Consider the following 20430-nt stretch of genomic DNA (forward strand, 5'->3'; position numbering starts at 1 on the left):
TTGATCATTTGCATGTACTGACATACACTATATGGACAAAAGTATTTGGCCAAACCTGTTAATTATTGAACTGAGGTGTTTCAATTAGGCCACTTATCGCCACTGAAGGGCCAATATTATTGCTTCAGAATACCAAGACATCTTGAACAATGCTTTGCTTCCAACTTTGTGGCAACAGTTTGAGGAAGGCCATTTTTTATTTCTTTTCTATTATGCACAAAGCAATGAGTTTAAAGTCATGGTTTGATGAGTTTGGTGTGGAAGAACATGACTAGCCCGCACAGACCTGAGTCCTGACCTCAACCCCATCACGCACGTTTAGGATGAACTGTAACGGAGACTGCGAGCCAGAGCTTCTCGTCCAGTATCAGTGCCTGATCTTATAAATGCTCTACAGAATGAATTCCCACAGAAACACTGCAAAATCTTGTGGACAGCCTTTCAAAAAGAGTGGAAGCGGTTATAGCTGCAAAACTGGGACCAACTCTATACTGAAGTACTGTACTGTATATGTATTTGGATACAGTGTCAAAATATAAACCTGCCCAAATACTTTCATCCATAGAGTGTATGTAAATTCAATTGCATTAATTGAAAATAAAGTGAGAATTTGTTTTTAACCTTTATTGGAAAAAAAACTATTAAATGAAGTTCATATACTGTACTGTGTACAGTGAACTGCAAGTGTAAACCACACAATTTCATATGCATGTTATATTTATAATCTCTGTTTATAGCTTGTTGCTTGCTGCAGTCTTTGTGTGGATTGTGGACTCTATGTCATTCTGGCTATATTTTCCTTTGCTATGTTTACATGAACAACATTTCTTCAGTCTGATTACAATCATTCTGATTACAAATTCCAACTCAGCTGTTTACATAAATGCCGATCTATGTGCAAAGTGGTTCTGCCTGCTGAGAAGCATAATGGAGCCACAAGTATGATTAAAGAAGAAGAAGAAGGTTTTCTTCCTCCAGCTTTGAGTTTAGGTTAGGCTTCCCATCTTTTCTGATAAATCCTGCCTTTTGTTTGAATAAAAATAAAAAATAAAATAAAATTTCAGCCTCTTTTATGATCGGTTAGATGCTTTACTACATACAGTAATGCATGTAGTTCAAATTTCATCCAATCAGTGACCTTCCTCGGCCAGAGACCCAGAAGATAAAAGTCTGGAAACTATTGAGATAATAAATAAGTTTTATAAAGATCTGTTCCCTGAGTTCCCTGATCAGGAAGCAAGTTTTCCTTCTGAAAACGCATCACATGATCAAACATTACTCCACATGGTGCATACATGTATGAAAGAATAGATTTATTCCAACAAGACAGAAATGATTAGATCACATGGTTAATATTCACTTATTGAATGGTTTATCTGATTAAGGTGTTTACATGATGCATTTTTACTCAAATTGGGATACTACTCCTAATATTAGTGAAATAGGGTTAGGGTCCATGTCAACATACCTATTGGCTTTCTGCATGTTTTCTCCTTCTTCTGCATGCTTTCAATTTATGCAATACAAAGATATGGATAATTAACTCCTCAACATTCTCAGCGTTTCACACATAATATATATATATAAAATATGTGCATTTTTTGTTATATATATATATATATATATATATATATATATATATATATATAAAAGGTTTGTTTTTTGTTTTAAATGTTTGCATTTTATGCAAATATTAAAAATCTTATATTTCTTGTGCTAAAAGCAGGAAATATATGTTACAAGCTATACTAATATGTGTACTTTTAAATATTAATTTTAATAACAGTAAATATGAATACTGCACAGTTTTATGTAATTAATATCCTTAAAATAAATAATTTAGAAATTATTTAGTTTTTATTAAAAACTTTTTTTTTTGTTAAAATTTAAATGTTATAAAGTCACTGTGCATCAGCGTTGTTGATCAAATTGTTATAGATAAAGTATGTATGGTAGAATAAGCAACGAAAGTCTGCATAAATATTATTAGAACCCAAAAAAAGCCTTAACCATGATTATTTTTAACAGTAAAATCAATATAAATTCTATGAATACTTCTAAAAAAAATTCTTTTAATTCTATAAATCTATATTTAAATTTTATTGTGCTTAGGAAATAAAGGCATTTTCATAATGTTAAAAACAATAACAATCACCTAATGACTAAACTATATCCTAAATGTATTATGCATTTAATGATTAGATTAAAACTAAGATGCAAATTACCTTAATAAGCACCAATTTTTTTTTTTAAATAATCCAGCAACAGCAAATGCTGCCAACTAAGCATCAATCAGATGTTTAAATGTGTCTAAATCGACTAATGTTCATAACATAAATTAGGTATGTGATGATATGAAAAAAAATCTGGATGGTGACTGACCTAACATTATATCTTTTTAGAGTCTATATCCTGATGCAATTGTCTTGCCTCAGTCTACTAAAATAAACAATCTGTCTTCTAGTTAATAATCTCTAGCAAGTAATGACTTAAATTTATCATATCAGTGTTTCCTCACACTACCTTTTCACCTAGTAGTCACTTTAGTAGTCAGGAATTTTACACTTTTTCACCTAAAAAATAACTGTGACTAAAGTACAGCTAACAAGATGATTCTATTTATGTTATGTAATTTTATTATTATGGTATGACACATTTTTAATTAAAATATTATGATATGTAATTACTTTTTAATATTTAGAGAAATGCCATAATGACAAAGCACCAACAACTGTAGCTACTAGACAGTAGTAGTACACTAAATTAGATTTTATTGCTAAAATGACGAAAAACAATGTAGCAGCAACAGAGTGCTGTAGATTATGAGGGGTGGAGTTGACAATATTAAATCAATAAATACATAAATAATTAAATAACTAAAATTGGAATTTATTAATAAAATATGCCATTAATTAATTCCAATTTAAAATGTACACATAAATAAATATTTACAATTCTTTATTTAATTGCTATGTAAGTGTTTCATTTAATGAGTTTAATAAACATTTAATAATTAGGTGATAGTTGATAGTACATGGTAAAATAATTAAATCTGTCAAAGTCACCTATCAAAGTCAATGAATAGGATAAGACATACTGTAACACTGGTGATTAATCTCAGTTATATAGACGCCCTCACCTCACACTGTTTACTTAAACACCTGTGTTTTAATCTCATAGTGGAGTTTCACATATTGCTTTTTATTGGCACCACTGTTTCGAGATGAATGAAACAAACTGGTTTTAAATTTCCCACAGGACGAATAAACATACATTGATCCGTCCATTTATCTTTAAAGTTTCAGTTTTCATAGAATACTTGCATTTTTTTTTTTTTGAGTAAGCCATGCTGTGTTGTGGTTTAGTTTGTTTTTAATAAGGATTTGGGCACCTACACTGCGGTCGTTTCTGTGTCTTCTGCATACTCTGTCGATACATGGTAAACTATTGTGTTTATTGGTTCTGTTGAGTGACGTTTATAGCCATGCCCACTTCAAGGGAAAAAGCACTATTTATTTATTTATTTTAAAAAGGCTAGATAATGCTCAAAACTTCACTTCTTAACATTTTAAGTTCCTGCATGGCACAGCCAGAGTTTTGCTGCAACAAACTCTGGCCAGACAGAGATACAGACATACACAAATACAGACAAAAAGGACTGGTTTAGAGTCCTCCAATATACAGTACTGTATGAAATGTAAAGATATAATCAATGATTATTCTGATCAATGTACAGACAAAGCCTTAGTTTTAGTTATATAGATTGGCAAACTTCACCTGTCCAATGAATGTCAATTTGGTTTAAAAAAAAATTGATAGATCTGATGGTGTTTTTAGAGATTGATGTTTTAGAAAGTTCATGTAATAATTACAGAATAACATTGTGCAAGAGTACTTCAAATTGACCACCAAGCTCAGGACAAGAAAGGCTTCAATGGTTTTATAGTCTTCTTTAGAAGTTTATGGTGTACAATTTATAGCCAAAAGTATAGGGACACCTGCCCATCACACCCATCTGTGGTTCCTCCCCACCCTTTGCCACAATCCTTGAAAACCACAGTTGCACAGTACGGAAGAAGATTAGGACCACCATAAAAATACTTCTTCTTAGGAATTAGACTTTTTCCACAGAAATCTAACCTTTTACACAGAAATCTAACTTTAATCTTAGAATTCTGATTTATTCTGAAAGAAATTGTTAAACTTTGTCATTTATTTGGAAAATATAATTGATAATGCCGATTTCTCTTTACTTATTTTAGGATAGTGGTAATGTTAAGTCAATAATTATCACATAGTTGTTTGAGACCTTTTTAAACCTAATGACAATATCATCATATCATAAGCTTACATATCCTTGAATGTTTGGACATGTTATAAACACACAGGTTGACCCACAGGTTCAAATGACTATTAAAGAAAAGTTTCTACACCTGTGACTTGTAACTAGTATCTGTGCATAAATAGTCAGTTAATTTTTCAGCTCATGAGGTGATGCCCCACATGGAAAGAACCTATATGAGGATATATGCGCATATATGAAACCTATATGCAGTATATATGCACATATATCCTCACCTATATGAGAATATATGCGCATATATCTTCACCTATATGCAGTATATATGCGCATATATCCTCACCTATATGAGGATATATGCACATATATCTTCACCTATATGCAGTATATATGCACATATATCCTCACCTATATGAGGATATATGCACATATATCTTCACCTATATGCAGTATATATGCACATATATCCTGACCTATATGAGGATATATGCGCATATATCTTCACCTATATGCAGTATATATGCACATATATCCTGACCTATATGAGGATATATGCGCATATATGAAGGCCTATATGCAGTATATATGCGCATTTATCCTCACCTATATGGGGATATATGCGCATATATGAAGCCTATATGCAGTATATATGCATATATATTATAATATATATGCTGCATATAGGCAAAATTGAGGTGCATATATGTGCATATACAGGCCATACAGGTCTCCTGTATTGCTTCTTTATATCCACATATAAGCCCTATATGTACATACAAGATATGTCTCCTATATAGCTCATGGCAGGATCTGGTCATTTTAGCTCATATCTCACTTTGGCAACTGTCATACATGATGCGCTCATATTTCTATTATCAAGGCAATAACTAAGAACTAACTAAATAAAAAACACATTTTAGAATTTCTGTCGCATTATCTGCTAATGACCCGAGGCAGGACACGCCCACACGCCAATCACACGGAAATCAGTCCGGCTAATTTACATACTAGGCCACGCCCCCGGACAAGGAAACTCTTCAGAATGTTCTGGAAAGTGGGAGGAGTTTACATTTACCTCAGAAGAAGACTGTGTGGCCCTGACGACGAACGGGGAGCATTTTGAAGAGAGAATCCAGGAGGACACACTGGGTAAGTTATTAAGTCTTATATAACTCTTATTCTGATAATATTAAACTAATAATAGTAAATATTTTCCTCACTTCAGCTAGCTCTTGTCAGCTTGTGTGACACATTGGCTTTCAATGTCATTTACATAGTTTAGGTAAATCATGCTAACATGCTGCCTTTCTGTATGTAGCACAAACATGATATTTCCCGGTGGCTAAGCTAATGCCTTATGGAGTTTACAGATGTTTATAAACGTTTTAATAAATAATCATTTATTATTATTATACTGTCTTATTATTTTTGTCTTTTCTAGATGCTACATTGAAGAAGTGGCCGGCAGCCACCCGAGGGCAGACAGGCACATCTATCAATTCAAAGCTCACGAAGCTGAGAAGGTCCTCAAAATATATATATGTTTTCTTCCTGTTGAGTTTTTTTGTCTTATTTTTGTTCTTTTACTATTTGATTGTTCTTAAAAAAATTAAAAAATAAAATTTCTACATTTTGGGCTTTTATTTATGTTGTCTAACAGCTATAGATTTTAATAATTTTACTAATATCTAGGTAAAAATATAGGTGCATATATATGCACATAGGTACATATATGCACGTATATATGTACGTATATATGTACATATATATGTACATATAATATAGGAAAACGGCCAATTTTATATGTCACATATATGTCTATAGGTACATATATGCACGCATATATGCACGCACGCATATATGTACATATATGTACATATAATATAGGAAAACGGCCAATTTTATATATGTCACATATATGTCTATAGGTACATATATGCACGCATATATGCACGCACGCATATATGTACATATATGTACATATAATATAGGAAAACGGCCAATTTTATATATGTCACATATATTAAAAACCTATATCAAACCTATATTAAAACATATATGTTTTATATAGGTTTTTTCCGTGTGGGGCACTGACTTGGCTGGATACTGCACAATGAGGAAGACAAAAGAACTGCCAATGGACTTGCATACTGAGGTAGTTGAACTTTATAAAGCAGAAAAAGGATATGAAAAGAAAACTCAACACATGAAAATGCCATCCAGTACTGTTCAAACTGTAATAAAGAGGTGGAAAATAAGAGGTTCTGTTGATACTAAGCAACGGTCAGGTATACCAAGAAAGATTTCACCTTAGAAAAGATTTCACCTTAGTCAAAAGAATTTTTGGGGTGCTAAGACACAACCTTAAGAGAAATACAGCCTGCTCTGGAAAAAAAATCCTAGTGTTGTTTCAAGTAGCACAATAAGGAAGTACTTGAACTAAAATGACCTGTATGGTCAAGTTACCAGGAGAAAGCCGTTATTGCGCCCATGCCACAAAAGGGCCCACTTGGAGTACACCAGACAGCATCTAGACAAGCCTTATAGCTTCTGGAACAGAATCCCTTGGAGTGATGAAACCAACATTTAACTTTATAGTCACAAAGAAGTCAACAAGACATACGGTAAAAAGTGCACCGTCCCTGGTGGATTTCTTATGTATTGATGTTGTGTGGACTCTACAGCACAAAAACTGCGCATGGGACACATGTTCCAACATGACAATGATCCAAAGCACAAGACCAAGTTGACCCTCCAATTGCTACAGCAGAAAAGGTGAAGGACCTGGAGAGGCCGTGAAGAGTCTCTTAACTTCAATTCAATTCAATTCAATTTTATTTGTATAGCGCTTTTAGCAATTTTCATTGCCGCAAAGCAGCTTTACATAGTCAAAAGAATTATTTAAGTTTGTATGAAATGTGAATTTGTATGAATCAAAATGGTCAGTTTGTCCCTGGTGAGCAAGCCGAGGGCGACAGTGGCAAGGAAAAACTCCCTGAGATGGTAATAGGAAGAAACCTTGAGAGGAACCAGACTCAACAGGGAACCCATCCTCATTTGGGTGAAACAGAAAGCAGTAAATGATCTGCATTTATACAGTGTGTAGGGTGGGAGGCAGTTCAGCTATAATAGCTGATGTTAATTGATGTTAATATGGAGTCCAGGTAGTTATTGAAGACCCAGGTAGACTTGTAAGAAGTTCCAGTCATGAACTATCGAACTGTCAAGTCCCCAGAGAAACAGTTGCCAACACCAGTCAAGGCCAGAACCATTTTCTAGGTAGAGAGAATCATCCCCAGACACCAGACGCATCCCAGAGAGACACACGGGACGAGATCTTCAGCCAGAAGCGGGGCACCAGGATGGGTCAGACAGGTCAGAGGGAGTCTGGATCACTGGCAGCTCAGGAACGACAATAACTTCAATATCATTAAGCCACTTTTGGGAAATCTCAAACATGCAGTTCATGCAAGACAACCAAAACATTTACATGAACTGGAGGGAGTTTGCCAATAAGAATGAGCAGCTAAGAGAATTAAGGACATCATGCACAATAGTTACAAAAGAATGCATGTCATCATGATGCGATACATGATATTAAGAACTAAAGCTACGCAATCTTTTTTGTCTAAAGGTAAGTTTTACCTATTTTCTTTATTGTCATGTTTTGTTAGATGATTCTGCCATTTTGTTATGGCTTAATAAAATAAATTTGTTTGTGACTTCTCACTCGTGGTACTTTATTTATTTATTAATGCTGTCAATAGAAAAGTTTATCTAGTTAATCACAGGTATAGATTTTATTGTCTTACATTTAATGTCAGTGTAAAAATAGTTCCCCTTGAAGGGAGATTGGTTTTATCCAAACTTCCATCTAGAAGCTGTTACTTGGCGTTCAGTACACTTGGTGATGTTTCTTGAGTCATCTTATTATCCGTGTTATATGGGCCAGTATCATACAAAGCTGGGATACCATTCTGCAATTATGGGAAGCCATTAGAGTCAAACTTGGTCATAAAATGTATTTTTATTTTAAAAAAAAAAGGTTAAAATTTTTAGATAAATCACTTGCGTTAACACATAAATATTGAAGGCTCTAAGACTTTCTGTAGTTTTTGAATATTCCTTTACTGAAACTGAAGGGCCCAAACCTGTTCTAGCATGACAATGTCCCTTGCTGCAATTTATAGATTTACTGGATATTGGAATATACAGTGGTGTCAAAAGTATTCACATTCATTACTTGAGTAGACGTATACTGTAGATACTAGGGTTTAAAAAGACTTCTTTAGAAGTTATCAACTCAAGCTTTTCACCCAAGTAAAAGTGTAAAAGTACTGGTTTCAAAACTACTTAAAGTATAAAAGTAAAAGTAACGTAAAGGGTGGAAAAAGCATTAAGGATAAAAGCTTAGGCTGTGCCACGGGCCTACAGTATATACTGCACTAACACCTCATAAAAAAAACATAAATGTGTTGTTGTTTTTTGTTGTATTTTTTAACGGCCATAGTGATTTGGGATACTGTATATGAGAATTGGAAAAGAATGCATTTTAGTACAATGCAAATACATTAAAGAACCATATATGTGTACTACTGAGCATTAACATGTTTCATGGAGAAGAAGCTATGATAACCAGTTGCCTATAAGTATTTTAATGGTGCAAAAAGTCAACCTTCAGAGGCATGCCATCGGTAGCCTTAATTGGAATGTAAATGTACATCAAAGCTTAGCTGCAGGAATCTGTGAGTGCAACATACAAGAAAATTAGTGTACCCAGCGCAGGCTTAGTAACAATTACCCTTGTATGGTTGTCTAGAATAAACATGAGTGCTGTCAGAATGAATGATTAAATCCAAGTGATTAATCAAAAAAAATTATCATTCCTGTTACCTTCCTCGCTGGTGCTTGGTTGTGACATTTCGCTCGAATCTTGAGTCTCTATCACGGACATATTCGTCTACTTATCACAACCTTAGCAACCAAAAATTTTATTTTATTTAAACGTCCTTGCTGGAGTGTGTGACGTGACGTCATGTGCAGGTGCGATGGATCGCGTACCAACCAATAGGGTGTCGGAATGGTATGTTTATACTTCTCATCCAACCACAATCAAATTCGCTTCATCCGGATGTTTTTTTGTTTGTTTGCTTTTTGAATGACAAGCTGAAATAAAACAGGAGTAACGAGGCTATTTTTTAAATGTAAGAAGTAGAAAGTACAGATAATTGCGTGAAAATGTAAGGAGTAGAAGTAAAAAGTCGGCTGAAAAAGAAATACTCCAGTAAAGTATAGATACCCAAAATTTCTACTTAAGTAAGGTAACGAAGTATTTGTACTTCGTTACTTAACACCTCTGGGAATATATAAATAAAGTCGGTGGTAGCCAAATACTATGTTATTTACATGTGAATTAGAACTCACCATCCATGTCCAGTCTCTGCATGATGATGGCCAGCTCCACTTCGCTGGGCATGTACCCGAGTGAGCGCATGGCCATGCCAAGCTCCTGCTTGGAGATGAAGCCATTGCCATCGCGATCCAGCACCCTAAAGGCTTCACGGATTTCTGCCAAAACAAACAGACGACTCAGCATTTCCCACAATTCTCCTTTGCTTCCATCATCCCTCCCAGCTTATCCTAGCTTTGGAGACGTACACTGAGTGGCACAGGCTCAAGTTAACAAAATTAATTCAACCAATTCTGCTGCACCTGCTGTTTCGCACCTCAGAGCCTCCACCAGCCCCACTGTTGCCAATGTTTATTTCTGTTTATCTCTCTCTCTCTTTCTCTCCCTATATATTTGCGTATTTGTGTGTGTACCTCTATGTTTTAAACTAAATCAGGCTTTTAATTTAAATGAGCATTACATCATATGATGGTACTCTTTCATTTGTCTGCATTATGGATTGGAGAACACTTGTAAAACAATTCATTACACTAACAGCTTGATTTTTTAAATACCATCTTTAAATACGAAACGTCCCATTAACTTTGCTGAAGTGGTAATTAGGAGGGATTTTCAGGATGTAATCAGGAGAATTTTCTGTTTTCAGCTGATTGCTGTGAGTTAATAGAGCAGAATATATGACAGTGGCTCTCAACATCTAAACCCAAACACACTGTAAATGTCACAAATATAATCGAACAAAAAGTGGCCTTATGCCCAATAATAAAACCCTGGATTAATCCATGATTTGTGTGGCATTTTCACATTTTGCTGTAAGTGTAGTCTTGCAGCAGAGATGCCAGCAGCAGCTAAAAAGAAGAAAAAAAATAGGTGGTGCCAAAATTGATGGCAAATTGAACTCATAGACTAAAGAAAAGCCAAAAGCAATCAGCAAGGATGCAACAAGCGACATAAGGTTTATTAAGATGCAGTTGTGGTTAACTCCTAGGCTGTGTTTAGTACATAGTCCAATGTTTATTTAAGGTCTTCTTTACAGTATATAGTCACAGGTTCTTAGCTTCTTAAAATTATTCTTATTTGAAAGGGAGCTGATTTAACACTTTTAGAGTTCACATGCATCTACAGTAACGGGTTCTACTGTACTGTGCAAACGTTTTGAGCCACCCCTCATTTCTTCATATAAATTTAATTTAATTAAATTGAATTTAATTTGATTAAATAAATGGAAACTATTGTTTTACTGTGACAGGCAAAAAAGGCTTGAGAATAATTTTTCAAGATTACATTATGCAATAGTAAAAAATACAACAGTATAAAGTTTGGCTATTTGGAAGCAAAAAATAAAAAAATGAGGAGTGGCTCATCAAAACTTACGCATTCAACACTGAGAAATTTTGCTGTGTATACTTGAATTTTCTTTTAATGATATGTTAATCAATGCATGTCTCAATGTTTATGTTATGTTGTCATTAGCACTGATATAAAATGGGGCATTACATGTTATATTATTTTGCAGTAGTTAGCACTGGGCGTGTGAGTGTGTGTACAGTATGTGTGTGTGCCCTGCGATGGATTGGCATGCTCCAGGGTGTATCCTGCCTCGTGCCCTAAGCCTCCTGGGATAGGCTTCAGGCCCCTTCTGACCCTGAATACAGGATAAAGCAGTATAGAAGATGTGTAAGTGAGAGTGGTTAGCACTGTTGCCTCATGCCTCATTAAATGTGCCTAATAGCAAAACCTACTGTAAATCAAGCTTAAAAGTGGAAAAGTTGTGCCAAAATCTAGCGGGCTAATATGCAAAATTTAAATAGTAAGTTAGCCAGTAGTTAATAAAAATAAGCATATAATACTGTATAATTACAGTAATATTAGTGTTTTCATATTTCTGTCTTTTTTGTTCTATTTTATACAGTGGGGCAAATAAGTATATAGTCAGCCACCAATTGTGCAAGTTCTCCCACTTAAAAAGGAGAGGCCTGTAATTTTTATTATAAGTATACCTTAACTATGAGAGACAAAATAATTTTAAAAATCTTATTTCACATTGAAAATCATATTTAAGGATTTTTTTATGAATTAATTGGTAAATTCCTCTGTAAAATGAGTATTTGGTCACCTACAAACAAGCAAGATTTCTGGCTCACAGACCTGTAATTTCTTCTTTAGGAGGCTTCACTGTCCTCTACTCGTTACCTGTATTAATGGCATCTGTTATCAGTATAAAAGACACCTGTCCCCAACCTCAAACAGTCACACTCCAAACTCCACTATGGCCAAGACCAAAGAGCTGTCAAAGGACACCAGAAACACAACTGTAGACCTGCACCAGGCTGGGAAGACTGAATCAGTAATAGATAAGCAGCTTGGTGTAAAAAAAATCAACTGTGGGAGCAATTATTAGAAAATGGAAGACATACAAGACCACTTATAATCTCCCTTAATCTTGGACTTCACGCAAGATCTCACCCCATGGGGTCAAAATGATCACAAGAACTGTGAGCAAAAATCCCAGCACCACACGGGGGGACCTAGTGAATGACCTGCAGACAGCGGGGACCAAAGTAAAAAGGCTACCATTAGTAACACACTGCGCCGCCCGGGACTCAAATCCTGCGGTGCCAGATGTGTCCCCCTGCTTAAGCCAGTACATGTCCAGGCCCATTTGAAGTTTGCTAGAATGCATTTGGATGATCCAGAAGAGGATCGGGAGAATGTCATACGGTCAGATAAAACCAAAATAGAACTTTGTGTTTGGAGGAGAAAGAATGCTGAGGTCATCCAGAGAACAGCATACCTACTGTGAAGCATGGGGGTGGAAGCATCATGCTTTGGGGCTGGTTTTCTACAAAGGGACAGTACGACTGATCCGTGTAAAGGAAAAAAATGAATGGGGCCATGTATCGTGAGATTTTAAGTGAAAACCTCCTTCCATCAGCAGAGCATTAATGATGAAACATGGCTCGGTCTTTCGGCATGACAATGATCCCAAACACACCACCCAAGCAACGAAGGAGTGGCTTCATAAGCAGCATTTCAAGTTCCTGGAGTGGCCTAGCCATTCTCCAGATCTCAACCCCTTATAAAATCTTTGGAGGGAGTTGAAAGTCCGTGTTGCCCAGCGACAGCCCCAAAACATCACTGCTCTAGAGGAGATCTGCATGGAGGAATGGGCCAAAATATCAGCAACAGTGTGTAAAAACCTTGAGAAGACTTACAGAAAACCTTTGACCTCTGTCAGTGCCGAAGCGTATATAACAAAGTATTGAGATCAAATTTAGTTATTGAACAAATACTTATTTTCCACCATCATTTGCAAATAAATTCTTTAAACATCCTACAACGTGATTTTCTGGATATGTTTTTTCTAATTTCGTCTCTCATAGTTGAGATATACCTATGATCATAATTACAGCCCTCTCTCACCTTTTTTTTAAGTGGGAGAACTTGCACAGTTGGTGGCTGACTAAATACATTCCTGCCCCACTGTATATGTTTTATGCCAATTCCTTTTTTTTTATCTCTTTGAATGATGTTTCATGGATGGTACAAAATGAAATGGATTTTAAAATGGCAGATTAAATGGCATGGCTGAGTGGGTTTGAAATTATACTGTTCTAAACACCAACGCTTCCTTTATTTTAAGGTCAAAAGCATATAATGAATGACTCTGAACACCACAGGATGATGATGAACTACAGCACACGTACACGGCTTTAAAAGGTGCTAGTTAGCTAGCTAGATCGTCAGTCTTAATGTCATGTTTTTAATATTTAGTCTTTAACCATTAAACAATGTTTTTAATAATATTATTGCTAAATTAATACAGCAGATAGACATCTCCAGAAGTCCTACTAAATTAATTATGGGAATGTAAAATTGGCTGAAGAGGCATTCGACCTGGGAGTTTACACACCTAATAAAATATATGTCTATTTGGACATTGTGAGGTTTTAATGGTTTAAATAAATAAAATCCAAGTGCTATCTACTTTAACTAACAAAAGTCATGCAAAAGTGGACATTTTATTAACTGACATGAGTCACTCAAATTGAATGTTTCATTCAATGATGTATCATAATGTTTACAGAGATGACACCAATAGCAAGAGCAATATGCATAAATGAATGAAGAAGTTGAAAGAAGGGCAAACCAGCATGGAAAAGAAACCCATATTTTAAGTGGGATATTTGCCCATATTTTGTTAATGTAGCGAATTCATGTGGGAAAAAATTCTTTATGCTACCAGAACCACTCGTTCACAATTTGAGTCCTGGAACATGCTCATGCCTTGAGGGGAAAAATGCATTGATGTCCTTCAGCATATTCAAGTCATCAACTGACTTAATTTTATTGCCACATAGCATTGCTTACCCTAGACCTGACCAACTGAAGCAACCCAATATCATAACAGAGGCTTGTACAGTGGCCACTATGCATGATGGGTGCATCACTTCATGCTCTTCCCTTCTTACTCTGACGCACCCATCACTCTAGCCTAGGGTTAATCTGGACTCATCAGTCATGGGGGGGGGGTTGGACATTATTTTCTGATATAAAAGCAGTGATTAAATGTGACCAGCAAATCAGCTACAAGTGTGTCTGCACAAAGGCATTGGATTTATTTTTGTGTATAACTGCTCATAAATATATATAAGTTCCATGGATGAGTCAGGCTACTAAGTGGCTGTCTGTGTCTGAGACTAAGCCGAACACAGCCCTCATTTTGCAAATGCAGTTCCACCATAAAAGCTGCTTTACAATATGTGAATGCTACGCTGTAATGTGACATCAGGCTGACACTGCACATTTTTATAAGATTAAAAACTTAAAAAGTAAGAAACAAAGCATACAAATAACAGTATCTCTGTGGGATGCCAATGGATTCAAGACAGTGGAAGTGGAGAAGAAAATAGGAGGCACATTTATTATGATTATGATTATGTAATGTTTGTTAATCAGTTGCACATCTGTAATTCTTAATATATGTGTGTGTATGGCATGTGTGCTTAATCTTAATACAGTCAATAACAAGAATAGCAATACACCAGTATACAGTATGTAGGTGTATGATATTCTTTGAAATTCCCATTTTTACAGACATAAAAACTAAATAATATTTTATTACATAAATTCTTTTTCATTTTATGTTTTTTATATTTTTGTAGTGGAATACTGGAATTAAATTAGGATTAAAGAAGTAGAGGTTCTTGTTTATAAATTATGCTGAAACAAATTTGAGGTTATTTAGATATCTGTATTAAATTCACGGTTGAAATTGTTCTGTTCTATAGGGAGGTGATTTTCTAATTTTAAGTCTTTATTTTAAACAATGTTTAAAAGTTAATGCACCCTTTTTTCTGTTTAGACACCTTTAGTGAACCTTAACCGTGCTTCCATGTCTTTTTTAGGCAGAAGAGGTTTCTCTTGGCAACACTCCTAAACAAACTCTACTTTTTAATCACCTTCTAATTGTGCTGTAATGGACTAACATTTAACATTTTCAGTACATACTATGGTTTTAGATGTACATTTTGGGTTTTTTGTATTACTTTAAACATTGTATGGTTTGATCATGGGGTGAAGATACTAGCACATCCACTTTTGGAAAGATTGGCAACTGTCCTGGGTGATAATCTTTCTGTCTGTAGAATGTTAAACTCCCAATTGTTTGAAAATGGGCTTATAACCTTTTTCAGATTGATGTGCAGAAACAATTGCTTCTCTATCACCACTGCTTATAGTACTGCTGAATGCTTCAGGCCAGCAAACTGCCAAAACTTTTGTTTTATAGAGGTCTACACACCTGCTGATGATTAGCGGCTCCTGGCTGCAACTTACCCTCTTAAATCCTGTTCGAGCAGTAATGGAGTACTTAGGGGTTTTTTACAGTCAAGGTAAATAAAATTATATTTTGTTGTTCATCTGAGGTTGTATTTGCCTAAGACCTGCTATGATCAGATGATTTTTATTATGTTTTTACACACACACAAAAAACAAAGAATTAAAAGTGAGGGCACAATTTTTTTTTACATAACTGCATCGGCAAATAAATAAAACAAATCCAGTCCTAAATGTAGAAATCTTTAGAAATAAGTAGATTCATATACAGTGATCAGCCATAAAACTAACACCACTGCCAGGTGAATTAAATAATACTGGTTATCGATTATATACTGGTTAACAATTATATACCAGTAAACTGGTGACATAATCATGGTGCATAAGCAGCACCCAATGCTCACCTAAGCCTGTAGAAACCAAAGGCCAGCCTGTCCAGTCTGATCCCACAGAATAGTTAATGTAGCACAAATAGCAGAAAAAAGTTAATGATGGCTTAACTGAGAACACTCAGAGCATCACAGCCTGCCACGTATGGGGATTAGCTGGCTAAGAGTTTTTGATCCAGGCTCCAAATTCTTTAGATCAACAAAATTTCTGTCCCACCTTGCAACTTACAGCACTTGGTGCTAACATCCTGGTGCCAGACACCACAGCACACCCACAGAGGACCGGAGGGGTCAGAGCTGTTTAGGTGGCACAGGGGGAACCAAAATCCTATATGGTTTTAATGTTAATAGTTTTAATGGTATGGCTGATCAAGATACAGTTTCTTAATCTTCAACCAACAATGAGAAATATCAGGTCAACACTATATTCAAAATATTTTATATTGCTGAGTACATGTGACTCCATATCCAACTGATAATATGGAATAGAAATTGGGCATTATAATATCCTGATTCAACACTTTTATTTTATATAATCAAAAAGGTAGCTTCAGACTTGATTAAAAAACTCTAATATAATGTTGATATGAAATATAGGACATTATACAGAATACTACAAAACAATCTGAAAAGTTGGAAGCATCTTCTAAAACATCTTTGTATGTTGTAGAATTACATTTCATCCTCAGTGGTCAGTGGAACTAAGGTGCCTTTCCCACATTCCCAGACTGTTCATGTTTATAGCAGGAATGTGTAAGGAAACTATGGCCATTCTTGACTTATCATGACTTTTTTTCAAATTGTGAATTTTTGTGGTTAAATAGCGGCCAATCATAGGAGTTCTGCATTTTTGCAACTTTGACAATCTCCCCAGGATTTTCCAAAATCTCGAGATTTATTTGGAATACATTTTGGTAATGTAGGAATGTAGGCCCTGTACTGTAGGAATACAAAGTGCAGAGCGCTGACTTCAACCCCACTGAACACTTATGATGAACTGGAAAGATGGCTATCAGAAGAGTGGAGGTTATTATAGCAGCATAAGGTTCAGTACCTTTAGATGTATAGGGTACTACAAAAATCTATGCATGCTGTTCATTTAATAAAAATTGGGAATGCATGGTACCTCAGATTTTACCCAGTGTTGAGACACAGGAGACATACAGTAGTGCTCTATATTAACATTAATAATTTAAACTTGCTGCCTCTCTGAGTTAAAAAATTAAATCTTTTTCGAAAATACATACTGAGTGACAGAGACTGATGTATCTTATCTATATTAGATCTTAGATCATATATAAATGTCAGAAGTTTTTTAGATAGATTAATCACATTGAATATTATACCATCATGAAATTGTCCTTGTTTATGGAACAAATCAACGTAAATTGCTGTAGTAAATACCCCATTGTGTGAGTGTGTGTTTGTGTGTCATGCTTCTCGCTCACCATCCAGTTCCTCTGCAGAGATACTAGCCAGCTGGTCACTATCGCTCTGTTCAGACAGAGAGCGGCTCAGATAGTTGCCTTTATACAGCAGCCCTGCCGTCACATGATGGAAGGGCATCTTCTCCCTAACCACGATGGAGAAAAACAAACTGATATTCAGTGATTGTGCTTGCAGTAAACTTGCAGTAGAATCTGCAAAGAAAGAAGCTTTATAAATGTGGCAACATTCAATCATTTATTTATTTATTTATTCCAGTGTTTATTAGCAACAATGCATTGCTCTGAACCCAAGAAAAGAACTGAAAACGAATTTTGCCAAGTGTTCTATTACAATTCCAATGTAATTTATACATTTATTCATTCATTCATCTATCGTCTATATCCTGTACAAGGTCACGGGGCCTAGAGCCTTTTCCAGGAGACTTAGGGCGCAAGGCAGGGTACAACCTGTGAGTGCCAATTCATCACGGGGCACACACAGCCACTCACAGCCACACACTAAGGACACAGTAGGAAAATTTGTAAACACCAGTTAACCTAATCTGCATGTATTTAGACTCTGTAAGGAAACCGGAGCACTTAGAGGCACCCAGCATTTGGAGAACATAAAAACTCCTACTACACCATCGTACTGCCTTCCACTGTAATTATTTCAATAAAATTATTTAAAAAGAACTTCCAGTCCAGAATAGTTACAAGTTGTATAAGCAAGCAAACAAACAAACAAAAAATAATTAAACTAGTGTATCTATTGGATTCTTGTATTATTTGTTAATTAAAATTTCATGATATAAATTTATTAAACAAAAATTAAATTTAGCAACAAAAATTCATCATGACTTGTCTATTCTTTGTCATGCCTGTGTCTACAGTATTCTCACCATTCTATGAGATTTCAGTTTGACTCCGTAACCCAAAACCTGGCCAACTCTATACGCATGAGGCACTGCAACCTTTTCATGAAAAACCAGCATAAAAAATTCCATCAGGTCATCATAGACTATGTGGTTAGGGATCAGAGCCCATAAACAGTGTGAATACACAACAGGGGCCCGGGTCACAGTTGGGTGTAAAAGAGAGGAGAAAAACACAGCCAATACACCACGCCAGATTGAAACTACAGCCCTCTGAAGGTCGATTGGCTGATTGCTGGCTGCTGAGTGTAAAAGATGGATGCTGCTGGGGGACCAGCAGTCATAAACCCAACAGCCAGCCAAGTGAACTGTAATGAAATGGGTTATTATAAATCAGTGAGTGAAATTAAATCAGCTGCGTGTGATGGGGTGTTTTTCTGCTGAGGTGTGAAAAACGACTTTTCATTCTAGTAAATTCTCATGGTCTGGGTCTGGATATTGAGCTTAATATGATTCCTACAGTATTATTAATAATGCAGTAATATGACTGCTTATTTTCCAGCTGCTTGTGCTCCATATGTCTTTTATTAACGATCAGAAATTTACTTCAACCTTATTACAGAATGTGTATTATACTCAATTCATTTAATCACTACTGACTGGCTGTAACTGGCAGTTAACACAGTGGCAGCATAACAGAAGGTTTTCAAAAACAATTCTTTAAGGCCATGGTCACTAATATCTAGCTGTGTGCAACCATTTACATTATTCTTTGCTATGAACTCTGGTGCCAGGTGCTTGGCTGGCTATAACAGTGTTCTTGGCAGCCACTAAGGCCTCAGGACTTTAAATCATAAGGCCTGTCTTTATTTTCCACATGAATGCACCTTTACATTGAGAGCATCCAAGGCTTTCTTTTTTTAACGTTCATTGCACTGGCCATAAACTCCACCACATTGTGCAAACAGAGATGGAGGAGAAAATAAATCATGATACTGGAAATATGACAGCCCAGATGAGCAGTACAGTTTGACAAATTTAATTAAGCTAATTATCTAGAGGCATCCAGTTTGCCAAGGCATTACAATATTTTTTTTCTGTCTATAAATTTTGACTGATGAATAATAGAGTAGTTTCTTGTATCTTACAAATTGCAAATCTTGTCACGAATGTTATCCTTTGGATAATAAGGTGTTATCTTTGGATAAGGTGTTATCCTTAATAATATTTATTCATTTTATTTCCACACAGATAAGGAATAAATCCAAAACTTCAAAATACATCTATGAAACATCCTGCATCCTGGACATGAATTACAGGATGATGATGATGATGATGCATTCTTTTTTTTTTTTTTTTATGTTACAGGGACTGTTTATTAATTAATTTATTTATTTTCTGCAAAAGCATTGATTGATTGACCAAATTTCATCATATTTAATTTAATTTAATGATGTGGGCCGGAGGTAGCTCAGTGGTTAAGGCATTGGATTACAACCACTAAGTTGCCACTGTTGGGCCCTTGAGCAAGGCCCTTAACCTTCAACTGCTCAGATGTATAATGAGATAAAAATGTATATAAAAATTTAATAAGTCGCTCTGGATAAGAGTGTCTGCCAAATGCCCGAATGTGATGTAGATTAAATTAAAGAAATTGGAACAAATGTGTTTAGGCAAGTGCCTAAAGATACATTTACTGTAAAAATTTCTGAGATTGTCTGGTTATGTAACAATCTCAGCAGCAACCTTATTTCCCCTCTCGTCTGTTCCAACCACTCAGGATCACCAGTATACTAATCACCTGCCTGAGCATATGTCATCATCTGCACCTGTTTCTTTCTGGTTCATGCCTTAAATTAGACGATTTTGTGCTTGAATAATTCATAGGTCAGTGTGTGGCTTACCAAACAAAAAACATTCCTATAAAAATGGTAAGGTGCATGAGATGGACTGAAAATGAAAGTGAAAAACTTGCCAAAAATGAGAGCCAAACGTCCTTCGGGAAGCCTGAAGAACTATTCCTCAAGTCTACATTAAAAATTCAAGAAAGTCTGGCTCTTTATAAGCAAAATATATGAAAAAAATAAAAACAAGCATCAGATTAAGACTTTTTCCCAGTACTGTAGTTTCAGAATGTATAATTATTTCTTAATATGTTTTAATCCATAGTGTCTAAACTGGAGGAGACTGG

The 20430-nt window shown here is 35.4% G+C and overlaps 1 protein-coding gene across 2 annotated transcripts in view; it reads right to left on the bottom strand.

The window, feature by feature from the left end:
- Positions 1 to 20430, bottom strand: part of caln1 (calneuron 1) — an 80684-nt gene that overhangs the window by 58107 nt on the left and 2147 nt on the right. For both annotated transcript variants that reach the window (XM_053507481.1, XM_053507480.1), the window contains exons 2-3: positions 17386 to 17510; positions 9725 to 9868 (exon numbers count right to left, since the gene is read on the bottom strand). In XM_053507481.1, the coding sequence (XP_053363456.1) occupies positions 9725 to 9868; positions 17386 to 17503 (262 nt within the window). In that variant the 5' untranslated portion in view covers positions 17504 to 17510. The remainder of the gene's footprint in view (positions 1 to 9724; positions 9869 to 17385; positions 17511 to 20430) is intronic.

Source organism: Clarias gariepinus, chromosome 11 (genome assembly GCF_024256425.1).
Source record: "Clarias gariepinus isolate MV-2021 ecotype Netherlands chromosome 11, CGAR_prim_01v2, whole genome shotgun sequence".
Classification (NCBI taxonomy): domain Eukaryota; kingdom Metazoa; phylum Chordata; class Actinopteri; order Siluriformes; family Clariidae; genus Clarias; species Clarias gariepinus.